This window comes from Dromaius novaehollandiae, chromosome 3, assembly GCF_036370855.1.
Source record: "Dromaius novaehollandiae isolate bDroNov1 chromosome 3, bDroNov1.hap1, whole genome shotgun sequence".
Classification (NCBI taxonomy): Eukaryota; Metazoa; Chordata; class Aves; order Casuariiformes; family Dromaiidae; genus Dromaius; species Dromaius novaehollandiae.
In genome coordinates, this window is record NC_088100.1 from 98,391,908 (window position 1) to 98,417,841 (window position 25,934).

Genomic DNA, 25,934 nt, shown 5'->3' on the forward strand with positions numbered 1-25,934 from the left:
AAATCAAATGTTCTGTTTTCCTCAAATGAGTGACCCAAAAAGTCCACTTTCTTTTCAGTTATGTGCATGAATGATCAAACAACAAATACTGCAGCTTAGATTTTGTTTGCTGTTGTCTTCTACCATAGTAACTTCAGTAATGGGATTGTCAATGATATACAAAAAATTATGAGTTAGGATGACAATTTTCAAAGGTGCTTAAAACAATGAGTTCTGCATTTCAAAGGGATTTGAACACCCAGTTCTTCAGCTCTTTTGACAGCCTATGTATATTCATATGCAGATAGGCTCAATACCAGAGTTGTTCAAAATGCATGCATGCAGGATACCTCTACATGGTAATTTTTTGACTGTAACAGTAGAGCTGGTGCTGCCCCCAACTATTCAATCAGAGAGGCAGCACAGCTTCAAACTACTTACCGTACTATGACTTTCTGAATGACAGATCCTAACGCTCTGCACCTCCATAGAGAAAGCTCCAGATTCAAGAAGGCAGAAAGACGGAGGCCCTGAATTTCTGTGTGTTCATCATAATAGAAGGAAAGCATCCCCACAATGAACCACAATGAAGTGGTTTCAGAACAAAAACATCAAACACGATAGCTTGCAAAACCCATGCTACAAGAAGGAAATGGAAACGTGATGGTAAGAATCCTTATTTCAGGAAAGCAGAGTAAGATGTGTGATGGACAGCTGAGGAAGAAGCTGCAAGGCAGAAAGATAGATATTTAACTGATGCCAGCCAGAAGCCTCAGTTCAGGAGTCTAGGTTCTGCTCATACCTTACTCCCTGATCTTCTGAAGAACTTTGGTCAGTTCATTCCACTACTCAGCCCTAGTTTCCTCTCTGTAAAAATGAGGTTACTGGTACCCCTACTGCAAAGCCATGAGATGAAAAACATACTGCTTGTGCTGAACTTCTGTGTGACATGGAGGAAAATCGTGTTCTCCATCCATTACACTTCCTCTTAGGAAAGCTAGGAAGATGACTGTGCTGAAGATTTTCCAGACTCGGATATTTTGCTAATTAATTTAATTACTACCTGAGACAGATAAGAGCTATATACCAGTATGTGTAAATCTAAAGCAGACAAAGGCCTCTTCTGGAACCACTAATAGAAACAGCTGGACTATTCATTTTGTAAGGAGATTTATACTCAGATTATGAGTAGATGTCCATCCCACCATCTCCCATTACTGACATCCTCATTTTTTGAAGGAATGATGTGAATGGAAATAAAGGCAAAAATTAAAGAGGAGAGAAGAGTAACATGTTATATCACAAACAGACACAGGACAACTAAGTATGCAAAAACTTGTCTGACCAGTTCACAGCAAGCAAGATTATGATGAAGTTATTACACATTATCTCACTGCTCATTAGAACTTCAGACCATAAAGTAATCAGGTTCAGGAACTGTGTTTCTGAAAATGAATACACCAGCCTCACCTGAACACTAAAGAAAACTAAACAGTACTGATGATAGCCGTTTTTACATTGTGACCTGCCATGACGTTATAAAACATTTTTTTTAAATAAAGCCTGTTAAAAATCTGATCTTCCTAATTTGTCTTCTTTGGCCTATTACAAAGCGGCTTCACTTTGCTGACTGAACTTTATCAAAAGTGGCCATCTTATTTACATGTTCCTTGGTTGAGCACACAAGTTAAGGCTTAGCCTCTTTCTCTGCTGACTCGTGTGAATAAGAATACCTTCCCTTAACTAGTCACACTGCTACTCCTTCCTCAAGAACCATCAAATATATTTTTAAAGTTGCAATAACACACCAATTATTTCTGTTGCATGTTTCTGTTCTGCAAAGCATAGATTTGTATGTTGCTATGAGATTGGCTTTTGCACTTCACTTCGATCTTGATATACAGGTACAAAACATTTGAAGATCTTTTGCATTTTATGATCTTATTATTCAAAAGTGAGATAAATACGTTATCTGATTGTAAAGCATAAGATCCTCTAGGAAGAAACTATGAATTTTCTGTTTTTGCACTATGTAATGCACAGTGAGAGTTATCAAAGACAAAGTAATAATTCCTACATTCAAAACCGTCATCCTATCAGAATGTATGCATCCCATGCTCTAAGAAGGTTTCAGCACTTCAGTCTTAACATACCTGGGATACCACTAGTATCAAGTAAATTTTCAAAGGTGCATAAAATGTCTCTGAGACTTCACTTTACTTGCATCATAAAGTTGATTAACTGTGCATAAAGTTCAAACACACAGGTTCTGCAGAGAGGCACAATGGTGCTGGGAAGCAAAATCAAAATTTACTTGCTAATCTGCAAACAGGGTGCAGGACTGATTCACAGCTGCTGGAAGAGCCACAAGCTTTCCAGCAGTTCCACAAAACACCCAGCCTGTAATTTGTGCTACTGCTCACAGCCACACTCACCCCAGGTCCCATGCAGAAGAAGCCCCTACAGTACAACGGGAGAGTGCTGTAGGGAAAAGAGGCTTCACCAGAGTTGCACCTAGTTCTCTGACTGCCCTGTCTTTAATTTCTGTTAGATGCTTTTTTTACCTCAGTCTTCCAGGAACAGCATAAAAGGCAAAATGACATTCTCATACTTCAAATCTGATTTCAAATCTGATTTTAAAAATTGTCTTTGATCTAAACTTTGGACTGTGCTAAGGATCTTGAAAGCTTTATGGCAGGGTAGTAACACTGATATGGAAAAACTGTGCTTAGCTGGAGAGTGCACACCTTTTAAATAAAATATAATTGTTGGAACATGTTAAAGCCTGTCATTTTGATGTCAAGAGTACATTCAAACAAGGCTAGAGTTCAGTTTAACTGTACTTTGTTCAAATGTACAATAATATACTACTGTTTAATTAATGAGGTAACAGTCCAAAAAAAATAAAATGTTACCCTTTTTTTCTTTTTTACTTTAAGAACTCCATGAATAATACCAGTCGCAAGAAAACAAAAATGCATGTATCAGACTGAAGGGAAATCTCATGGAAGAGAGACTGATCTTTCTGAACAATGCATGCGCAGATTCACAAGCTCTTCAGAAAGTCAGCTTATTGCACATACCATCCTGAAATAACCACTGATGAAAAGCTTAAATTCTTCAATGACTTCCACATGCTTCAAAAATTTACAATAGGCCTTAATTCTGAGAAATAATTAAAGTACAATATTAAACATCCAAGGAATTCAGTTGATGGTGATAAAACTACTCATTTCTCTAATGCACCTATTAGCACAGTAGAATCACTATGTATACAACTGAATAATAACCTAGTACTCTCAATGGTTTCAGCAACATGGAACACCACTCAAAGAAATTTCCATTAAAATCAATATAGGACAGCATTAAATTGGTGTACAAGACAAATTAGGCCCCGTCCGCCTCAGTCACTGGTGTAAGACACACATCACAAAATTAAATTTCTTTTGTGTTTGTTTTAGGCATATTGGGTTTTTGCTTACTCACACATGTTCTTACCAACAAAACCCCTAACTTTGTAAATGGAAAGTGTTTGCTTTTTGCACTGCACTGAGCTAGGGCAAACAGAGGTCAACTGCACTGATCTATTTTTCTATCCCGTACCACTGTTGTAAAGTGAATGCCTTTCAAAGAAGGATCAGGACCCCATTGTCCTAATAAATGATATATACAAGAAGGTAATAAGATATCCTCTACCCGAGGCGGCTTGCAACAGATGGACAAAACAGACAAAAGGAATGAGTGTGAACTGGGAGGGAAAGAGCACATAAAGAGATCCTACGAGATTGAACAGGTCGCAGTGTCTGGGCTGCTAATGCAGCAGGGAATTGTTTAAAAACAGTTTAGCTGAATTTGTATTTTAAAGCCTTTTATGTGGCCTTATAAAAAATGCAAAAGCAGAGCCACCTCCTAAATGTGACCACTAAACCAATACTCTTTTTAAAGCAATGGACTTTACATATAAAAATAAAGTATTGCACAAAGCTTATCAGAAAGAGCTACAAGACAAGGTTTTGTTCTTCATGTGAAAAGTACTGTTGCTTGCTTCTGATGCAAAGACTAGCATTTCTACAAAATAATTGTGAGAGGTCAATAAAACCTTTCTTTTCTCTTCACATGGCTCTGAGAATTTGGTAGACAATGAGTAAAGGTGTGGAACATTAGTACGTGGCATTAGTGTGTACTTGATCATTGCACTGGGAGCGTTCTAACCCAGCTACTGATAAAGAAAAAGGCTCAAATGTACTAATACAGTTGATACCAGCTATCACGGGATTATACAGAAAAATCCGATAGCTCCGTAAAAATGGGTGATCACAAACATTCTTAAGGATATATGGGATATTCAGAAATACCTAGAAATTTGGGAACCATGGGCTAGATCATAAAGGCTATCCCTCTAAACCTACCAACTCCTCAAGAAGAAACACCACATCAACCAAAGTGTCACGCTATCTCCAGCAAAATTTCCACTCCATTTGGGATTTTGAGTTAGGGACACCTGGCAAAGCTGAATTGATAGGCTGCTGCTCAGCTACCATCACAGCTTATCATACTTGTCAATAATTTCTTACTGTTTCTTTTTGTTTCTCCAGTCTGTCTCCTCCTGTTTTGTGCTTGGACTGTAATTTTTTGAAGGCAGAAACCATAATTTTGCTTTATATAAATGAAAAAGGCAAATGATACTGGGTATTTTCTTTGATTAGGATTCCCTGGGTGAAAATCCCAATAGTCAGTATCACCTAAAATTTTGCAATATTGTTTCAATTGTTTGGGACAGTCCAATTTTCAGGGACAGATCATCATGTCCATTCCACACCCCACTGACTCTGCTAAAATCAGAGACTTTTGTTTCAAGTTCAAACCTACTGTATTACATTTCTTTCTTCAAGCAATTCTGCAGTGTAACTAACTGGGAATTCAGAACATCACTTTTTCTGATTGAATATAACTGCTCAGACACCACCAGTCTGTCAGTTAGTTCCCTGCTGCTTGCTGAGAAGCACAGGGAGACGCACTCTGGATGAGAGCTGCTGGGCAATGCTCATAGAGCTTCTGGTACTAGAGATGCTTCTGTGTCTTCCTGACACAAGTAGCTCACTAGTCCGCCAGAGTGCTCAGAAGAGAGAAGGAGTTCACATGATGGGAAGAATAGCAATAAGAATAAATATGGGAAGTAATAAGAAAATAAAAGGAAAAGTTAAGACAGCCAGGACTCCAGGACAAGGTGATAGCAGTGAATTAAGGAGAAGAGAAGTGGGCCTTTTAGATCACCAGTTCAAGAGATGCCAAGGCAATAGCAGATAATAAGGAAAGGAAAGGCAAGGACATGCAGAGAAGAGAAGAAGAAAAAAAAGGATTCCTCAATAAATCCACCTAGAATCATGTGAGAAGGAGAACAAAGTGGATGAAGCTATTTCTGTACAGCGTGGGTGACCCTTTAGCCTTTCTTTTTCCAACACATTCTGAAACTCATTTGTTTTTGGAAACAGTGCATCAATCACACCTTGAAATAGCGAAGTTGGCAGATGCTGCAAAGACTTGTACAATGAGTAAATTTGGCCTCAGCAGGAGAGCTATACTTGCAATAGGTCTCTGTAAAGATCTATAGCAGGACATTTCATTCATGTAGTTGGCCTGTGTTACCAACAGCAAATCTTAAGCAATCCTGCAACGGTCACCCAATCATTTCTTGACCATCTTGGGGCCAGAACAGATCCAGAAAGATGGAGAACTGTCAGCATGAAGACAGAACAGACAATAAAGCAGAAAATTAAAGAAAACTAGGAAGGAGTAAATACTCTTGTCTTGCTGGCTTTTATTCTGCAAAACAAAGCAATGCAATTCCATCCAACACATTTCCTCATCACCTTTGCAGAGTATGCATCAATCTTCCCTTCATGTCTCCACCACCATTGCATCACTCTTACTGCTACCACTTAACTATTTATCTAAAAACACTTATAAATATTAACATTTGAAAAAAACATCTATTTTTGAATCACATTAAAATGGCCAATGTACCAAACAATGAAAAGTACTATAATGCATAAGAACTCTGGTCCTCCCTGATAAGAGAGAGGATTGATACATATTTATACTATGAAGTACTGACAAGTACTAACATTGAAATACTCCTTAAGCATTAAGTTTGCCTACTCTTCATTTTAGATATTGAGATTCAGGAGGGTCTCCCTGGTCAAACAATACAGGCATGAAAGTATTGGGTAACATCTAGCCATTATTTATGCCTTTTTGCTCCTGCCTGTGCTGAAACTGCCCAGCAGGACACCAGAAACAACCAAAATGATTCTGTTGTCTGTAACAATTAAATCAGCTCAGCTTAGCTGATACAAGGCAGAAATGGCTGCCTGCAAGCTTCTGATGGAATCGAAAATTGCCTTTTTTAATTCTAAAAGCAACGGTCTTCCTTTATTTCTGTTCTTCAACGATTCAAGCCCTACAGAACTCCATAATCTCTTAGAATTATTTAGCATCCATCTGACACTGCTTCCAATAAAATGAGTGTTAAAACTCCTGTTAGATTTAATGGAAACATGCCAATATCACTAGGTTTTTTAGCTATGCTATTCTGAAATAAGTGAGATTTTGGCTTCTGTCACTCCTTTTAAATCACAGCAGTGATAATTTAAGATTTTCACTATAAGAGCAACATAAATTAGAGGACACTCAGAAATCAACTCTACTAGCAATTCAAGCCACTAACTCTGACTAGTGATCAGAGTAGATATAATTCTGTACATGTCCTTAAATATCTATTTGCATTTCACTTTACTAAAATAGAGCGCAGAGTACACAACTGTCGTTACAGAAGCTACCCAATCTCTAGAATTATTTATTAATTCTATAGTTGCAGGTTCGTATTAATATTGCTGAATATACTTTTAACATCTTCTAGTGACTGCCTGCCAAATAGGAGAGCAGTTGCTTACAGATATGAGGTTAAAACATTTTGCCAGCCTTCTTTAATGGCCCCTTTGCCCCCAAACTATAGAAACCCCTGTAACTGCCACAGCTTGCATGTCTCAAAAGGGCAAGGGAAATAACCCCATTCTTAAGATCTTACTCAGTCTCGCTCCTTGCAAGAGACAAAAGGGTTTGTTTGTTTTCCCCCAAAACTGGCAGTTTTCCAAACTATCTTTGGACTTCTGATCTTACTCCACATCCAGATATTTCCAGCCCTACCTCTCCATGTGGATGGAGGAAAATTCTCTTTTCAATCCTCTCTGACCCCAGATTTCCCACTACATGCATACCTTGTCCTTTCCAAAACCTCTCTTACCATGAACTGCAAGGAACAGATGTCTTTTTCTGTCTTTAAGTCTAATAATTGGGGTGAGATAAAGAGGATTAAGAAAGTATTGGATAAGGCAGTACTGAATTCAACCAGCCAATTCCAAGCAGAAAGGCTCTCATCTCTGACTTTTATTAACTGTATTCACAATCCCCCTTCAAATTTTGAAAACATAACAGTTTATTTAAATGGACGTTTAGTTAGGGAGTGGAAACTAATCACACTTAGAGGCCAAATCCTATGATTCCAACTTAAATTCTCATTTCAGCAGTATTTAAAGAATTCTGGATGGGGAGGGCAGAGACAGTTTTGATGGCTGAGGAAAGCTGAAACTCGGCTTGCACATGCAAGATTTGCAGTAGAATAATAAATCAGAACAAGTAAAATGAAAGTAAAGGATGTTGTTAAACATTATTTATTGTCAGTTTTCCCTTGGAACACAGGCCCAGTTCAGGAAAGTATTTAAACACATGCCTACATGAAATCCAGTGAACCCAGAGAACCCAATGAGATCAGTGAAGTTCTGCACAGTATCTATGCAACTGCCTAAGTTGGAATAAGGATATTTACTGTCTGAAAACTGGCTGCAGGAGAACATATAGGAATTGTTTTCATCAGATTCAGACATTTCTTAAAGTCCAGCTTAGAAATAACACCTATGAATTGGACTCTGCTACTAGTAAATTTATTCTACAGATACTTCTGCAGAGTTCAGTGGAACTGCTTTTACTCTGTGGAACTTAGTATCAGTACTGGTATTAGCAATAGTAAGGTGAAATTCTGATCAGTCGTAGGCTCAAACCCTGACCTACATGTATTCAGTGTTCAGCGAAACACACCTTATACCACACACTCATCTTGCCCCAAGCAGATTTTGTCATGTCTGAAGTGAGGCTTTGAAAGCTACACACTGAGCAAAGCAGGCAAAAAAACAGGTCAGTGGGCAACATAAGGCCATCAACTAGTCAATTTGCCTGCGCCAGCCTATCCCTGTCTCCTACTTGTGTAGCTTTCTGCGGCTGCCAAAACAGCAGCTGGAGTATGTGGGGCAGCAGCAACTACTCATAATCCTCCTCCAAGTTTTTCTCTATGCTTCATCTTTTTCCGTCCCCACTTTGCCCTTTCCCTCTCCCCACAGCAGCAAGTACAGGTGCAGCTTTTTTCCCCTCTCTTCCCTCCCGGCAGGCTGGGAAGCACCGCAGGTAAGCAGGAGCTGTTAGGAGAGAGCATTTCTAGCAGGGAGTAGGAGTGGAATTATGCAGCTTCACAAAGGGATTGATGCGAGATGGTGGGAGAGCTGCGTGGTGACAGTACCACATCCCCAGCAGAGTGGGAAAAGAGGAGGCGCAGCAGGGAGACAGTCTGAGGGAGAAAACAGGGAGACCCCTACCTATACAAAGCCCTCTCCAAAATCTCCTATGTCCTCATCACAACCGCCCCCATCCTCACAATTAGATTCTGAGTCCCTGTGATATCCTGCTGATCTCTGTTAGCTCTCTCACCCCCCGGACCTGACAGACTTTGCTCAGTGATGGGCTTGTAATGCAGAAATCTATCAAAAAGGACAGCGATTTCCTTTTTGTTTCAACAAATACTCTTCTGATAACAATGCTTTTCAGCAGCTCATGAACTGCAGTTTAGATGAGACGTAAAGGTTTCACAAGCAAAATCCTAGGCCTTTCAACACCTTCAGCGCAGATAAGTTCTACCGGTAGATTAAAATAAAAATGTAAATACGCTCCAGTCACACTCTACTAGCCCACTGCCAACATTCAACGGCATCTGGAACAAGCAGAGGTTAACATGCAGAGTGACCTGCACTAAAATGATTACAATTATGCTCCCTGTCCACCAGCTATAACAGATCACCTGCTGCCTGAAATGAGTTGTCATTTCGGCAACAGAAAAGGCAAAAGATTATCAAAAAAAAAAAACAAATAGAGGAACTCAGACAAGCACCTAAGCAGTCTTTCCACTTAATTCAGATCACAGGAGCTGAAATGATACAGTTCTTAAATAAATGGACAGCTCACTGGGCGAGGACTCAGAAGAGTTTTAACCATGCCCCTGCTATTGCAGGCAAATCGCTGTGCCTACTTCTCAATTCCTCAAAGAGAAAAGGCAATACTGACCTCCTGCTAAAGTGTCTTCAGATTTTCTAATGTGTGACATACTCACTGCTGGTATTTCTAAATCTTTCTGTGTCTTTTCCTTATGTCAAACATCTCTCTCATGAGAGGTCAGCACCATGAAACTCAGACCTCCATCACTTAAATGCCCAACTTTATGGACGACAACTTGAAGACCCAACACATAGTCTTTCTGATACAAAAATTTCAATAGTACACTGTAAGCATGATGCAAAAATATGTAACTCAATAAAAGAGGGCGCGTTTTTCACATTCTATTTCCCACAACTGGTCATCAACCTGTTACTGAGATATTGCATTGATTCATAATAAACTTGCTGTATGCAATGATGGCATATTTGCATGACTAAATTCACACTGATAAAAATGGAAATAGGAAAGAATACTTTTAAAAGTATACTGTTTTAAATTTAGATCTTAAGAATCAGCACTGAAGAAGAAAGGTAATATGGAAGATATTTAGGACTAGCAAAGAAAAGCTCACTGAAATTTATATTTTAATTCTTTCCTGACACTGTTAGGGATTTTAACCCTAATAAAAAGATTAACCTTTTTTCATGAACCTAAATATAGTTGTAAAGTATTTTCAGTGGAAATATAGGCTTTTCTTGCTAAACATTGTGGTTTTCTGACTGAGTTGGTGAGTTCTGCTACTCAGTCCACACAAGGATTTCTTAGGACAACTCAGTAGGTCTTCTTGTCAGGCCTAACGGCTGAGACCCTTAGATGGAGTCTTTGGCATAGGTCCAGTGACACTGATTGCATTTATTGTCAGCTCTGGGAAGTGGACTTGAACTCAGAACCCATGCTACCAACCATCCAAATACATAGATACAGACCATTCCAATTCACAAAGGTATAACCACAAGGCTAAATATTAAAGGAATTTTCCTTCCTGAGTTAAATTCTACCAACTAAAATGTAGCTACTTTACTAACTCACCCGCAACATTTACGTATGTTATGTGTAGGAAAACTAGAGAAAGATGCATGTAGTTCGTTACTACATGAATCATCTAACTGAAAAAATATAGCTAAAGCTTTCATGCTAAATTATCAGCATTTTTCTTCCAATCAGAACTGTCAGGTTACTTATTGTTCGGTATTTCATATTTTTCAGAATGCAAGTTCACTAACATCCTTTTGAATGTTCTTTGCACCGTTCTGTATAACATCTTCTTCAGTTATAGAAAAGCCTGTAATGCCATCAATCCAAAGCTCTCTTTAAAACTGCAGTGTAGTCATTACTAAGAAAAATCTGCAAAACTGACACTTTTACTGTGCTATGTCTGTATCGATGCACCACTGGAAAAGCAGCCATCTTTTTAATTGTCACTATACAATTTTAGAAATATTTTCATATTGATTTTTTTTTATTGTATGTATTTTTCTTTAAAAGCTTCCATCTAGTAAAATCTGAACCATTGTGTTAGGCCACAGCTTTGAAATATTTATATATATTTGGGGAGTGTATATATCATAAGGTTCAAAAATCATTTTTGTAACTGCTGAATACTCTGTAGGTAATAGGAACCAGGGTTTTGCATATTTATCTTATTCGTCCTAATACAATAGTTGCTATCATGATTTCAAGCTTTGTACTTGTTTATCATTAGTGTTTCCACTGTAACCATGGCATCGGTATATAGCACAGGCTTAACATGAGAAAAATACTCAGTATTTTCCTAAAAAACTCCTCTCCTAGAAGAAATACAAGGATTAGCACAATGACAAAAAACAATCAAAGTAGGTGTGCTAGCTAAAGAGAGAAATAGTTTCTTTTAGGGTAAAAAACCAAAACATTATTTCTTTGTTAGTACTTTTTCCATTTTGGACTTCTGACAACTATCTGGAAATATATTACAGGATAAGTAATATAACCTTGAGCCTAGTGCAGAGATTATAAAGCAAATCTTGAAAATTTTCTCACCAAAATACTTGCAGTATTATATGAGACTGAATGCATAAAAGCTATTAACATATTGACAAGAGCTGTTCTTAACATACGAGCATTTTGTCAAATCTAATTAATTAATGACAGTTCAATCCCGGAGGAAGTGTTGCATCATTCTGAAGGTAAAGAGGGGCAGCAATTCAATTACATTGAATACACTCAACGAGTATGTGGTACCCAGTTGAAACTTTCCGGACTCCTTAAAGGGAAACCTTGAGAACAGCATAAAAATATTTTACAGTCTCCGAGAGTGTTTCTTAGGTTGCATTTATTTGATATCTCAGGCACTGAGGAAGAATGGGCTCCTGTGATTGCTCCTTTTAATTTGCTTGCTATAAAGTTGGGAAAGAGTACTAAAAAAATACCTGCCTTAAATGCCAAGAGTGAAATGAAGGAATTAGTGTTCTTATTAAACAGAAGAAACTGACTGCAATGTACCAGTAGATCTTAGTCTAATGTTGGTTTAGGCCACATGCATTTCCCTTGTAGTGTGAAACCCATTTGACTACTCAACTTCATAGATCATTTCTTTTCTCTAGGTTTTAATATTGATTCGACACTGATGAAGCAATCAATAAATGTATTTATTTCACTACAGACTCTATAGAGATGTCATGGCCACAGGATTTATTTTAATTCAGTGAGATCAGATGAAGAAACAGTGTGATACTGTAAGAGCCAGTTCTCTGAAGGTTTCTATTAACAATCCAATAAACACATTCATTACTGCAATTATTATAACACATTCAGTAAATTGGAATATTTTGGAAAGGCTAAAGGAGAATCCTATAAATATGTGGCCCGCCAAATTCTGACTGCAATATAGGGAGGATGGAGTACACAGTATTTCATATACACAAACACAATCCAAACTATAAGGATTTACAGCACAAAAATGAGATAAATGATGCTTCAGAAACCGTATTATATTGGGCTGACCAATTCTTATGATCCAGTGGCATGCCCTCAACTCTCTCACATCAATAGACAACAACTGTTGTCACTCTCTTGTCTCCTCCCACCCCCCAATCACTGGACTGCAATGGATCCTGATGCAATAAAATACAGCATTTATCTAATCCAGATATTTAGATCCCTGTAGGTCACGTTTACATTGGGCCTCAATCTGTTAAATTCCACTATACATGTAAGAAGAACACCTGAATCTTTGATTTCACTTTGAAAATCAGAGCCAGAATGTGCCCTAGCACAACAGCCCCACCAAAATTCAAACCTGGCATCTGTAACCTGCAAGGTCCTTGCAGATTTGGCCACAAACTCAGAACATGTACTATAAACAAAAAAAATATGAATCTATTATTCCTTCACTGAAAATCTATGAAGACGTCCTTGCCCTGTTGGTCTCAATGATGAAACACCCACGGATTTCAGGAGGCCCAAGGCTTGATTATCATTCAACCCAGGTGAAAGACATCTGCAATACTGCTGCATTTGTCTTTTCCTGATTTTGCTATTTTTTCTATGCCTATCACCCAATTTTACTATGCAAACTTACTAATGTGTGGCTTTTATAGAGTATCAGAATAATCTAGATCCTAATTATCATAATGTAACACATGTAGGAGAAACGATATATATTTTAAAGTTGTAAAGATGAAAGTTTTAATAGTAAAAGTTATTCAGCTCTTAATCAGCATAAATGGTGAATTATTCTTTCTCGCCTTTCCATCATTTTGACAACTCTTTATACTACTGCATTAAGTAAAGGAGCCCCAAAGAATGCAAGAAACTCAGATCTGTTAACTCTTGCTATTTTTACTTTGGTCCTGGGTTCTTCATCTATTTGCCAAAGAAATACTGCCCAGACTAGGATCCTTGACCTTAATAAATAAATACATAAAAGGATGAGCATGCACATTTCAGGTGGCTGGTCAAGCAGGGCACACTTAAAATCAGAAGACAGTTCCTACTGTTTTATCTTATTTAAAGAATATATCATTATAACTAACCATAGAACCGTGAAATGTTCATGTTTCCTGGGTTCCTTTTTTTTTTTTTTTTTTTTTTTTGATGCTAAATCATAGTACCTGAGGATGTCAGACCAAGGATTTTCCAGCTTTTTTGTACTCCCACTGAGGTATGTTAGCATCTGTATCTTTAAGATGCAGTAGAAAAACAGTGAAACATGTTGTGTGTACAGGCAACAGAATTTGTCTGGTTGGGGCCAAAATCCACCAGGATCCTTTAATTAATTTCAAGCATTTGTAGACACATTGCATTAGGTCTATGTATAACAGTCTAGATTACCTGGGGGAAGGAGGTGCATCGATATTGATGCAGTGAGCTTCCAAGTGGTACGAAGACTCCAAAGTGTCTCATACCAGAGGTCAGATCTGTATTTTTAAGGCTCGTCATGCCAGGCTGCAACATGATCAAGAGCGTTCACGCTGAAATGAAGAACTCACAGTCTAGGTGCTGGATCTGGGTTTTGCAGTAATGTTCTGTATAGATGTATTTGACTGGAGTTCTTCAAGAACAGTTAGATAACTAGATAACTAGACTTGTATTTAGGAAATGTAATTTGAGAAGCTGAAGCAGTAATTATACATCTCTTACCTAGACTCAATGTATTTCTCTTTCTTCCCTTGTCTGCAAATCACATGCATTAGATATGCAGTAACCATGACTATCTCAGTATAACAAAGCATGAAAATAATGAAAAGCCTTCAGAGCTATTACATGCCCTTGACAACCTAGCTCTGCAGTACAGATGTTGCACCCAAAGCAATGCCACTGAAAATCATGTGTACATATATGTATTGACAGTGCAAACACTCACCCAGTCCTCGAAGTGGCGGCTCCCGTTCTGCAGCAAGTCCTCAAACTGTATAGTGCAGTTAGCTACAAAATCATCGTACCCGATGGGGGCATCGTGGAAAACAGCCATCTCAATCTTCCTGCCATTACAAACGTCGGTGACAAATTCATCATTCCAAGCAGGACTGTTGGTCTTTTGCTTGGTTGAGGTCTGCCCGATCCTGGAGTCGTCCACATTGAGGGCTATGTAAGGGTCCAGCAGAAAGGTCTGTGGCCTGGGACCCACCGCATGCCTCAGTGACCATGCCGTGGGTTTCAGATTCACTGCCTCGCAGATCTTGATTTTCAGCAAGCCATTGAAAACCACCATGGCTGGATGGCTGCACTTTTCCCGGGATTAAACACTCACACCACACACTCGCACAGAGAGGGAGGGAGGCAGATCTCACCAATAAATAGGAGGGCAGGTCTGGGAGCAGGGGAGCAGGGTACAGTGCGGGTCTCTCTTCGCCTTGCTGCTGCCGTTACCTTTGATTATTTAGCCTTTGCTCTTGCGACACCCAGTGAATACATTTATTTTCTTGCCCGTGTTTCTAACGGAAAACAAGGGAGGGGGGCCGCAGCAGAGGGGGAGGCGTCCGTGTTTGCAGAAACCCCGAATGCAATCAAACTCCGAGCATAATAGATCCGCGGGGTGAGCAAAAGACTTCTCCCTCCACCTAGACCATAATCCTGGATCAGTCTTTGCAAAGGAGGCAGAGCCGCGATCCGAGGCTCCCGCACACGCCAGTCCTGTCCGTGTGCAGCACAACACACACACACACGCACGCACACACACAAATCAGAAGCACCGGCCGACCCACCAGCCCTGCCTACTGCACAGCCTCCGCTCACGAAACATCCACCCGGGGACCTTCCATCCGCGCCGGAGCCGGAGCCTCCCGTCCTGTCCCTCCTCCGCCGCCGCCGCCGAGGCCGAGCACCCGGCGCAGCGACCCCGGCGCATGGGGGGCGACGGCAGCGCAGCGGGCCGCGCGGGGCTCGGCGGGCTCCGGCTGGGCGGCCGCCGCCCTGGCGATGGGCAGAGCCGCCGCCTCCCGCCTCCCGCCGGCCGCCCCCCGCCCGCCTCCCGCCTCGCCTCCCGGCCGCGCCGGCCGCCTCCCGCCCGCCCTCCGCGCCGCGCCGCGCCGCGCCGCGCCGCGCGCAGCCCCAGCCCGCCTCCCGCTGCCGCTCCGCCGCCCGCTGTAGTGCAGGAAATGCGCAAAAGACGTCAGTGTGTGTGTATGTGTGTGTGCGTGTGTGTGTCAGGGAGAGAGCGAGCCTCGGCGTGTGCGAGTGTGCGAGTGCGTGTGCACAAAGTTTTGCCTGTGGGGGCAGCAGTACGCTCAGAGCGTGAAAGAGCCACGGCCGCGAGCGAGCCGAGAAACCATGTCTGGGGTCGTGACTCCCGCAGGCGCTGCTAGCTCTGCGCTGAATATTCATGCAGCGATTTGTTTTCTTCTGGGCTGGTTTTTATGGTTTCTCCCCCCCCCCCCCCTTCCTCCTCCTCCTCCTCACAGGATAAAAGTGGCGAACCAGTGTGGAAAAAACATCCTTGATCGTCTTCCTCCGTGCCTTAAATAGCACATCAGTTTTATTAAAGTGCTTTATCACTTAAATCCTGCCCCTAGTGAGCACTGCAGACGCGAGGCCCTTCCCCCACCGGCTCCAGCGCAGCGCTGCCGTTACTACATCGGTCATTTCCCGTGCCGCGGATCATCCCCAGGCGGCTCCGGCACCCCGAGCCCCGCGAGCAGGGTACGTGCGCGGCGCCGGGCCGCGGGGCCGAGGAGGATGTCGGAGCCGAGCGTAAGCAGCTCTTCCTGCCGCATTTCCCATCCGTCCGCTTGGTTTTATTTCCCCGTGGCAGCACCGCCCCCGCGACCCCCTCGGCGCTCCCCAGCCCGCGATAAGTCGCGCCCGGCACCGCACAAGCCGCCGCCTGCGCCCCCTCCCCGCGGACGGCCCCCCCCGCCCGCCGCGGCGGCAGAGCCACGGCGACGTCAGCGGGGGCCGGGCCGCAGGAAGAGTTTCCCCGCCGTGTGCGAGCGCCGGGAAGTGCCGCGCGCGGCCGGGGGAAGCGGCCTCCCGCGTCCGGAGCCCGCCCGCCCTGCGCCGCGCCGCACTGCCGACCGGCCGCCCTTCCGCCGGGCCGGACACGCTGCCGCAGGCGGCGGCGGGGCGGCCGTGCCCGCGGGCCGCCCCGGCCACTCTGCGGTGCCGCTCACCTGCCCCGGCCCGGCTTCACCCGAGTCCCGCCTGCGGCCTCCCCTAGGCGCCGACCGGGGGTGCCACGGGCAGTCGCCGCGGCACTTAGGGGTACTGAAAGGAAAAAAACACTCCGGAAGGGGGTACTCAGTGTTTTATTGAGGCTGTCTGCGCGCCGTGTAACACCTCAGTCATTTTCATCACCGTGTTACTGAATGCCACGTTAGACAACCGGGGGACTAGGTGCAGTATAGCTTTCTACGCACACAGACTTAGGATCTACATGGCTTCCTTTGGTGAAAATGATCACTGGCTTACTTATTTTTAGCTATTGCTTTTGCCAGTCTTTCATGAGAAGGGCCTTCTACAAGATTTGGTAAAGATTCAAATTCACTTTAATACCACTAGGAAGAGAAATTTTGGGTCAGCTCTAGTATTCAAGAGCTGGGGTACTCTGAAGAGTCACCAAACAGAAAAAGAAGCAACCCGATTGCCTGGATCCAGTCAAGTAAGGATTTAAAAGGTTAGCACCACATCCTTGATCTGGTTCTTGAATTCCTGACTGGAGAGCAAAGAACAGATAATTACGGATTTCTACAGGTAATGGCTCGGGGCAGACATCGTATTTGGAGCTGATAAAATAGCTCCAGGATCTGTGCTTCCAGAGCAGCTTCCAGATAGAGGGTACTGTACTAATGAAGCCTAAGGGTCATGACAGCATTCACGTTAATGGAAGAAAACCTTTTTGGTGCCTACTGCTACTTACACCACTAGTAAAAGCAGAAGTACAGTAAAATTTCCATGTTCATTATCATTTTGACAACCCTCAAGTACAACCTTCTGATGCAGAGCTGGGATATGGAGCCAATTACAGGAAATGTCTTCCTCCCCAATTCAGCATTTCCTGGGCTCACTCTCAGACAGCTGTGATACATCTACAGTGTTATTTCTGTAAAGCATTGTACTCACAGGCCACATCACAAGTACAGGAATTACCTCCTCCTCTCCCCTCCACCTCCAATCACAACCTAGCCCATACAGTACTATACACTAAGCTACACGGTCTTAATTTCAATGTGTCAGAATTAATTCCTATGCAACTAAACCTTTCCTTTGGATGTGTTTATGTTTCTGAATTACAGTTAATGTAGAAAATATTTTCTATTTCCTTAGACATTAGAAAATCTAAAGGTCAACGGATACACTATTTGATTTTTTCCTATTTATTTTTTTAAGAGACTTTCAACTATACATATATTCTGAATGCCCAAGGTGAGATTTAAATAAACACAGTTTCCATGGTGAGTTTAATGACCTAGCATCTCTGTGAGATCACACCTGTATATTATAAAAGCCTAAATAACTAAATATGCAGACAACATTTACACAAATAATATATAAAATAATATAAATAAATCTTTTTGGGGGAAAATTACGTATGTAATCTACATGGGTAACTGCATACAGATGTAGGCCTTGATGTCTACTGTGATTCATCTGTACTTTTCCATGCACTGAAGTAAGATAAGATTTGGTTTCACAATTTTTTGTAAGGAGACTGCTTGCATGAATGAGGGCTAACGAGCTCTTTAGGATCAGTCAATTCCATCCTTACATTGATTAGGAAAATATCTGTGCATATACCCTACACTGTTTTCCTTCATTATATTCATTTAATTTCCTTCATTGTATATATGTTTTTATTCTGTTTTTAATAAACTTTCAGAAAGCATGTCCATGTCAAGACTGAGCTTTTAACATTATTTACCAAAAGGCCCCCGAACAATACTCTTAAAATCCAATTAACTCAGATACAATGAACAACATTCAGATACTTCCTACAAAGTTCATCAACAGAAAAATTGGCACAACTGTCTCAAAAATTATTTTTACCTAACAGACAATAAAGAGCATTCCAGCTGCAGGCACCATTTTTAACCCATTAGATTTTTAAGCATTTAGTTGTTTGCATGATTTTATTTCCTGTTCTCTTACTAGTCAGAAGGATTTGGTTCTTAAAGAGTTAAAGAGCAAATGCTATTCCTTCTGTTTATCATAGGAGGGTAAAGACAACAAGACATAGGATATGCCATATTTCTGCTGCAGAAAGACAAGAGAAAGCACTCTACCTACATTTCTGTATTCTGGTATAAAAACTACAGCAGAGTAGTAAACTACACCCTATAGTAATTACACTTCTGGTATTCTTCCCAGCTTCTTTTAAAAGAACGTGGAGGGCCTAGAATCTGGCTACAGGGTGCACACTCTCAGGACTGGTAAAGGAAATCGATTTACTCCCCCAAAGGAGCTTCTGCTAGCTAGGTCCTTCTGCTCAGGATTCTTTGCCTGGGAGACCAAAGTTTTGTGTCAGGACTTCTCAAGACCTATGCTGCTCGTCTGTAGGAGTGTTTGCAGATTTGAGATTCGATTTTCTCAATAGTGTTACCTCAGTCCAAACTGCTACTTGGCAGACAACTGTATAGTCAGGGTGTTCTGAATGTTGTAAGGAAAACACTCCCAAAGATCATAAAAGCACAGTATATTTCCATGTGCATCTATTTGCATTCTTAATTTAGGAACAACAACACATTAAACTTGTAACAGATAGCAATGGAAACAACAGCAAGTAATCATCTGCAAAGAACAGCCTTTCAATACATCTTTTATTCCTTCAAATCCCTTTCAGTCTCTGCTTCCACTGTTTCATTTACAGTGGCAGTGAAATGGAGGGAACTAGCAAGCTGTAGGCAGTGTTTGTTACCTCGAGTCAGCCCCTGACCTTTTCATGGCCTAGGAATCCGAAATAGCTCTGTGGAGAAACAGCACTATCTGGCGGAGGGAGTGTGTAAGATCCTTTCAGGACTTTTAATGGGCTTTATTCAAGTATTAGAGTGACAATTCCAACTGCTTTTGAGGTGTTCTTGCCCAAGGTTGACGGATAGCTTGACTGGATTTTCAAGAGGCAAGAGTTTTTTTTTTATTTCCCAACTGTCCAAATGGTCAAATAGGTGATCGACAGTAAATAAAGCAGGGGAATATATCTATCTTAGTTTTTTCAAAACTGATGCTTATGTCAATTTCTACTGCCTTCCTGAAGAACTACTTGAATCTTTGAAAACTGTTGGCATATTCCAGGTTTTTCCAGGTATGTAATCTGAAAGAATGAGAAGTGGGGGGGTTTTTGCTTTGTTTTTTATAGGAGCATCATTTCTTAAAGTTATACTAAAACAGATATTTGCACATGCAAAAAAAATCAGGAAAAAATGCATGGAAGCAGAGATTTTCTGAAACACTTCTATGTGAAAAGTGAAATAAAAACCAGACCCCAAGTTACAAACTTTATGACATTTGAGGAATTTTGGCTCTGAATCCACACTTCCACACTAAACATGAATATATTCAAAGCACTGTGCATGTGAAGATGTTCGCTAACACGAGTACTTCCACTGAATTCTTTTGACCTTAATGGATCTGCTTATACAAGAGAAATAGTTGAGTATTAGTGGGATCAGCCTCTTCCCGGCATGAAATCACTAGAATCAAAGACTGCCAGTGAATGCTGAGTATCTTTGAAAGTCAAATTATTATTTAGATATTTAACTTTGGACACTTTAGTGTCCACTTTAGTGGACTTTAGACTTTAGTTATGAGTTAAGTGTCCTCAAGAACATTTTCACTCCTATCATGCTGCAGAGGATCTTGTGGGTACACCAATAGCTAATTCTTCTTTTCTAAAGATGAAGAAAAAGCCCAGTTTCGCTGAGCTTGGTCAAACTGCCAACACCATTCTGACAGCTTCTGTTGTGCCCAGCCAATTTCCTAGTAATTTATTCTTCACTGCAAAGCATGTACCTGAGGAAGTTACTTAAGGCACTCCTAATGTTCTCTGTGAAATGTCTTAGCAAAGGAAATCTTTTCAATGTGTGATTAATGCTCTCCAACTCTCTCTAGTTTAATTATACTTTTGGTACTCTTCCCAAATTCTTTTAAAAGTGTATGTATATTAAACTGTGCCTCAGTTTGTTAGCTTTCATTGGGGAGAAAACTTTTAGACTGTACCTGCATTGCAACTGATACGGGTTTGCAGGATCTGCAGCTCTAAGGTACCTAGTTCTGGCAGCCACAATTACATGGTGACTTCGGTGCAGTGTCTACTAGTCAGCTAATGATCTCAGGTATGTACCTGGTTTGCTAGCCAAGACTGAAACCCATGATATCATACCTTCCTGGCAGTTCTTATCTGAACTAGATAGATTAGAGCCAGCTCAAGCATATCTGCATGTGCTACAAAAGCATACCTCCAGTTACAGAACATATGCTTAGGTCATATCTAGACTACAGACTTCTGGCTTAGCTAGTCAGGGCTGTAAAGCAGTATGAGCCCAGACAAACACAGCTGTGCCAGGGACTCTTACCAGTATAATTTTTTAACTTTTTGCTTGTGGATGGTGATTTGATTATACTGGTATAAAAAGCTCTAGCACTGTAGCAGCTCTCTGGTAAAATTCAGCACTATCTCTGTACTAGAAATGTGTCCCAAACAGGCTTAGGTCTAGTACATGTTGGCAGCATTCACTATGGGCTTGCAGTTCACAGGACTGTTGCTATTCTAGACATGGAGTTGCTGGAGAAACTTGTGCAGGGTAAAACCCAGATCTGTTCTGTACCAATCACATTTAGTTTTCAGCCCTCACTAGAGAATTTGAAACAAGTTTTTTAAGCAGGAAAGCTTGCAACCTGCTGACGTTGCTCTGGACTGTAATAGGAGTCTAACTGTATTCTGACTCAATGACTAGCTGTGCTTGCCGGGAATAATTTTGGGACAGAGTGATGACGAGCTGCACCACCTTGGAGAGAATTGTGAAGTGGATCAGGTTGCAAGAGAGCACCCGCTGCCTTCAGTCAGCCTCCCCATTCGTGCTGGATGAGCCTGGAAAGTAGTGTTTTTCTAAAGGTGCAACTTGTTCCCTGCATTAGGACCAGAAAAGGAAAGGAACAAGGAACTTCAGTCCTGCTTTTCCAGCATTGCTGTCTTGAACAGTACAAAGAAAAAGCACTATATATGCTGCCTAAATTCATAAATTCATATCATATGAAGAAAAGGCAGAGTAAGTAGCGAAGAAGGTGGGGTCTTTCCATTCCTTTCTTCTTTGCCAGGTAACCAATAGTACAGTGCTGAATGCAGTTCCTCTTATCATAGGAAAGCTGATCCTCACGTAGTATCTATTGTCACAGCTCCCCCGAGGATGGACACCCAATGCATTTTGGGATTGGTTGTCGTTTATCCATATTCCTGTTGGCTTTCGCTCTTATTTCTACTTTATTTCTATCAGTACAATACTACATTATTGTTCCTACTGGAAAATCTTCCCCATTTGAGGTGGACCTCCCCAAAAGGTACTCTCCCAAAGAATCTGAGTGCATCTGCCTCCAGGAAATGGAATTTTCTCTCAGCTTCCTAATAAACTACAGAAGGTGCCCACATGGCAAGATACAGCATATTCCCTCCAGAAGAACTGGCTGCGACTCTGGAAGGCCTACTGTTTTCCTAAAGTAGACAGAGACAGGAGTTTATATCAATGACAATGTAACTTGCAGCTATCCTGTAAAATGTTAATGGGTTTGAGTTATTGGTGTTGGGAAGGACAGGCTGTTAGTCTAGTTACACAAATGTCATACAGAAAAAAAAGCTCCATTAATTACAATGGGGCAACTTAGTTTTTTTAACTGAGATCAGAATCTGGAACAGGTGATCTGCCCCGGAAGTTAAACTTTGATGCTTCTAAATTGGGCATCTGCCTCATAATCAAAGGAAACAGTCATTTAAATAATGTATTGAGCTAACATTTAGTGTCGGTATACTAGAAGAAATTTTAAAAATAAGGGAAACTCTGAGTCAGAGTGACTTGTTATTTTGTATGCATAGCCATTACTGAATGTAATATGTGATGTTCCTTAGAATATTGGCAGGGTATATGCACTTTATTGAAACATTGCTAGGATTCATCTAACTGTCCCCTAGAAAATTTGCAGTATCTGTCACTGTTACATGTGACACTCCAAGGCAGTGACACTGTTACATGTGACACTCATTTCACAGTTGGTAAATTGCAGCTGAGTAGTAAGTGTGTCCAAGCTGTGACTTTCAGTATGAGCTTTTGCTAATTTTTGATGATTTTAAATAATGCATCAGTTCAGTGGTATCAATTAAATATAAAAAGAAAATGCTTTTCAAAAGTAGGTATTATTGCCACTTTGCAGAGAGGAGGACTGAAAAAGAGAATGATTAAAGGGCTACATTTTGGAAGTGACTCTGAATTTTGAGTGCTTTAATTGTGGAATATCTGACTTGAGGTAACTTAGGTATCTCAAGTGGACTGTTTTGAGAATGTAGTCCTAATCACCTGCTTAAAATCACTTGTGAAATTATTAAAAGAGTCATTAATAAAAGCTGTATCTCATGATATCAGCCTTCCACCAGCCTTTTCCCACTGCAGTGTTCAAGAAATCAAACTTTCTAAACTGAGAAAGTAATGCAAAAATAAGGAAGTGATTTAATGATTTACAGTATTTGCAGTATTGCTGCTCAGGACATGCAGGACATGCTGAGCTTTGTTTTCTGCCTAGTTGCATTAATGAGATACAATGAGAGCAAAAGCTGCAAAAGGCATATGTATGTGCCTAATATTACACAATCTGAAATGTTGGAATTCAGGACTCTGCAGTAGACATATTCCTCTGCATTTCTTTGGAGAACTGAAATGCAATACCTAGCTATGCAATTGCAGAATTTTTATTTCTTTAAAGTGGCCAAAGTCCAGCCTCTTTTCCTGGTATAGGTGGCAGTTTAAACTTTCTAAGATGTGAACATTCCTGCAATGGTTATTTCTCTAACATACTTCACATAAGCAAAGGAAGGGAACGTGCGAACATACATGGTTGGTATGAGATGGTGGACAAGTAAGAACATGTCAGCAGACTATTTCCGGACAGAATTTTAAGGTGTGGGCAGACAGAAAGGTCTTTTCCCACACACATGGGACCCACATTATGGACCTCTGCTGGCAAATGCAGAATAGAAAACATTCGACTGCTAAACAAACATGACTCATGACTTTAGAGTTCACGTAAGGAATAAAGACTTAACGGATCAGCTGGCCATAATTACTCCTCCACAGTTTATTTTACTTTTCTTTTTCCTCATGTTTGTGGGCGTGGTTGTGATTTGTTATACTCCGTTATTCTGCATTTACATGCCCACCATGTATCCACCTCACTATCTGTTCAGCTAAAAGCTTCATCTCTTTTTTTAGTCTTTACTGTACTATATTGTAAAAGCTCTCATAATGAAATCAACACAAATAATTTCTTCCTTAAATATAATCCCAGTCTCTTCTAATGCAGCATCAGAGGTGTAAAAAACAAAGGATACGATTCTACAAAGCAGAACATTTCCTGCAAGATAATGCCTGGTCCACTCCCATTAAAGTTAGTAGTGAACTTCTGAGCCTGACCAAAGCCCTAAGGATTTGAGTTAGTATTACTTAATTAGTGATTGTACCTCTATAACCTCACAGCTTTCTACGAAACGTTCACATGTCCTTAAAGCATCCTTCTTGACTCTCATAATACTTTCATTTTAGAATTTGATAGCTGTTCTATAAAGACAAAGAAAATTTTTATTGGATCTAATTAGAAAACAGATTTTCTTCCTTATGAAAATTCAAGGAAAACAACTTTTTTAAAATTTTATCTAAATACATTTAAAATTAAGTCTAAATTTACCTGTGTTTAGCAGACAACTTCTAAGTGACATCCTTTCCCTCTCTACCATAAATCACAAATATTTCAGCTTTTGTACATATCAAGCATTTGGGAGAAAAAAAGCAATACTATAGATTACAATGTCCAGTATCTGAAACCATTCTAGCTCTCAACTTAAAATAATCTGTCATGGAGTTTAAGTTTTCAAGGAAAATATTTATTTTTCAAGGAAAGAAATTTTCCACAACAAATGTGTGAGAGCTGACTGCTTTAATCTAAATCTTACACAATGATGTGGTGGGTTACTTCTTGTTCCCTGAATCTAAACAAACTAATAAGAGGGTGCTTGCCTTAATGCTGCTCTTCTAAAGTCAAATAGGTGGTTTATTCAAACAAATCAAATATATGGTTGCTGACTCTTAACAAATCCAAGATAGGAATAGTTGTATGAATGATTATTTCCAAGTAGCCTGAATAGTAAAAAAAATGTTCAAATTAGATTAGTTACAATGTATTTTTAAAAAAGATTAAATATTAATAAAATCATTGTGTATTTATGTTTTGTTCTGGACATAACTATCAATATAACTTGATGAAAATATATATGTAGATTTAATTACAATGGCATAGCATTATTCTGCAGTGCTATTCACCAAAAATGCTTCCCATTTCTAATATCAATATAAATGACAGAGTCCCTTGGGAATTCTTCAATATCAGTGATTTTGACATGCTACCTGAATGTAAGAAATCTGGTATTCTTCACCCATCCTTAGTGGAAGTGCAAAAAATTCACTGCATCTAGAGGTCTAGATGTGATGCTTGAAAAAGCACCAAAGAGAAAATAGTAACGTTTCTGCTTTTGAATTACTCTATTATTCTTGTAGGTATCACAGTCCTCACAGTATCTCATTATTCTTCAGAAAATAAGTAATAAAATGTATATATTCATTCGGATCATGTAGTATTCACTGCTTCATTTTCTCTTTTCCTCATTTAATTTATTTTAATCTGATTGCTTATAGTGACATTTGTTTGTATCCCTTGTATCCCTTTCAAAGTAAGGAGATTTCTGTTTTGTGTTCCAGCGTATATTTCAAATTTGCACACTGTATTTAGCCTGGTTACAAATGTTGTTACTTTATGTATTAGGACAAATAGAAAGGAACAGTGTTCTTAGAATATATCTTTCTCCAACATATAGAGGTAGCTTAGACTTACTCCAAAATACACAAAGCTGTTATATGCAGTAGGAAGTCATAAGGGAGAGAGGAGGGGAAAGGTGTATAAAAATCAGGTTTAAAACTGTTTTTTTTTAATTGAATAAGTATCTCTTATTGCAGAAGCAGCTGTTATCTAGTATAATCAAAGTAGAATTTCATCTTATTTCTAACACATTTTTCCAAGTCTGTGCTGATATTCTCATAATTTTTCAAAGCTTTACTTCTTTTGGGCTGAAACTTTTCTAGTTTTTCCTAATCTTTTTTATATAAAAGTTTGAGTAATATCATTCCGAACATTTTTGAGCTATGTGTGGATTAATAACATAACCCTTTTCAGATGTTTCAGTAGCAAATTTTACGCCTGAATATTTTAATAATGGCAAAGGACAGAAACATCGCACCTAGTTTGTTTGTTTTTTTAATTTTGTTATGATCTGAGACATGCCAAGCCTGGAAAAATCAATATAATTGTTTCAAAGTTACGAGTTTTAAATGAGACATTTTGCTCAAGAAAACTTTGCCTGG

General features: G+C 40.2%; 1 protein-coding gene across 1 annotated transcript in view; it reads right to left on the minus strand.

Moving 5' to 3' along the window:
* PRKCE (protein kinase C epsilon) overlaps nucleotides 1-15,082 on the minus strand; it is a 300,001-nt gene extending 284,919 nt beyond the window's left edge. The window contains exon 1 of the mRNA XM_026121196.2: nucleotides 14,198-15,082. Coding sequence (XP_025976981.1) covers nucleotides 14,198-14,545 — 348 coding nt within the window. The 5' untranslated portion in view covers nucleotides 14,546-15,082. The remainder of the gene's footprint in view (nucleotides 1-14,197) is intronic.
* Nucleotides 15,083-25,934: the final 10,852 nt, after the last annotated feature.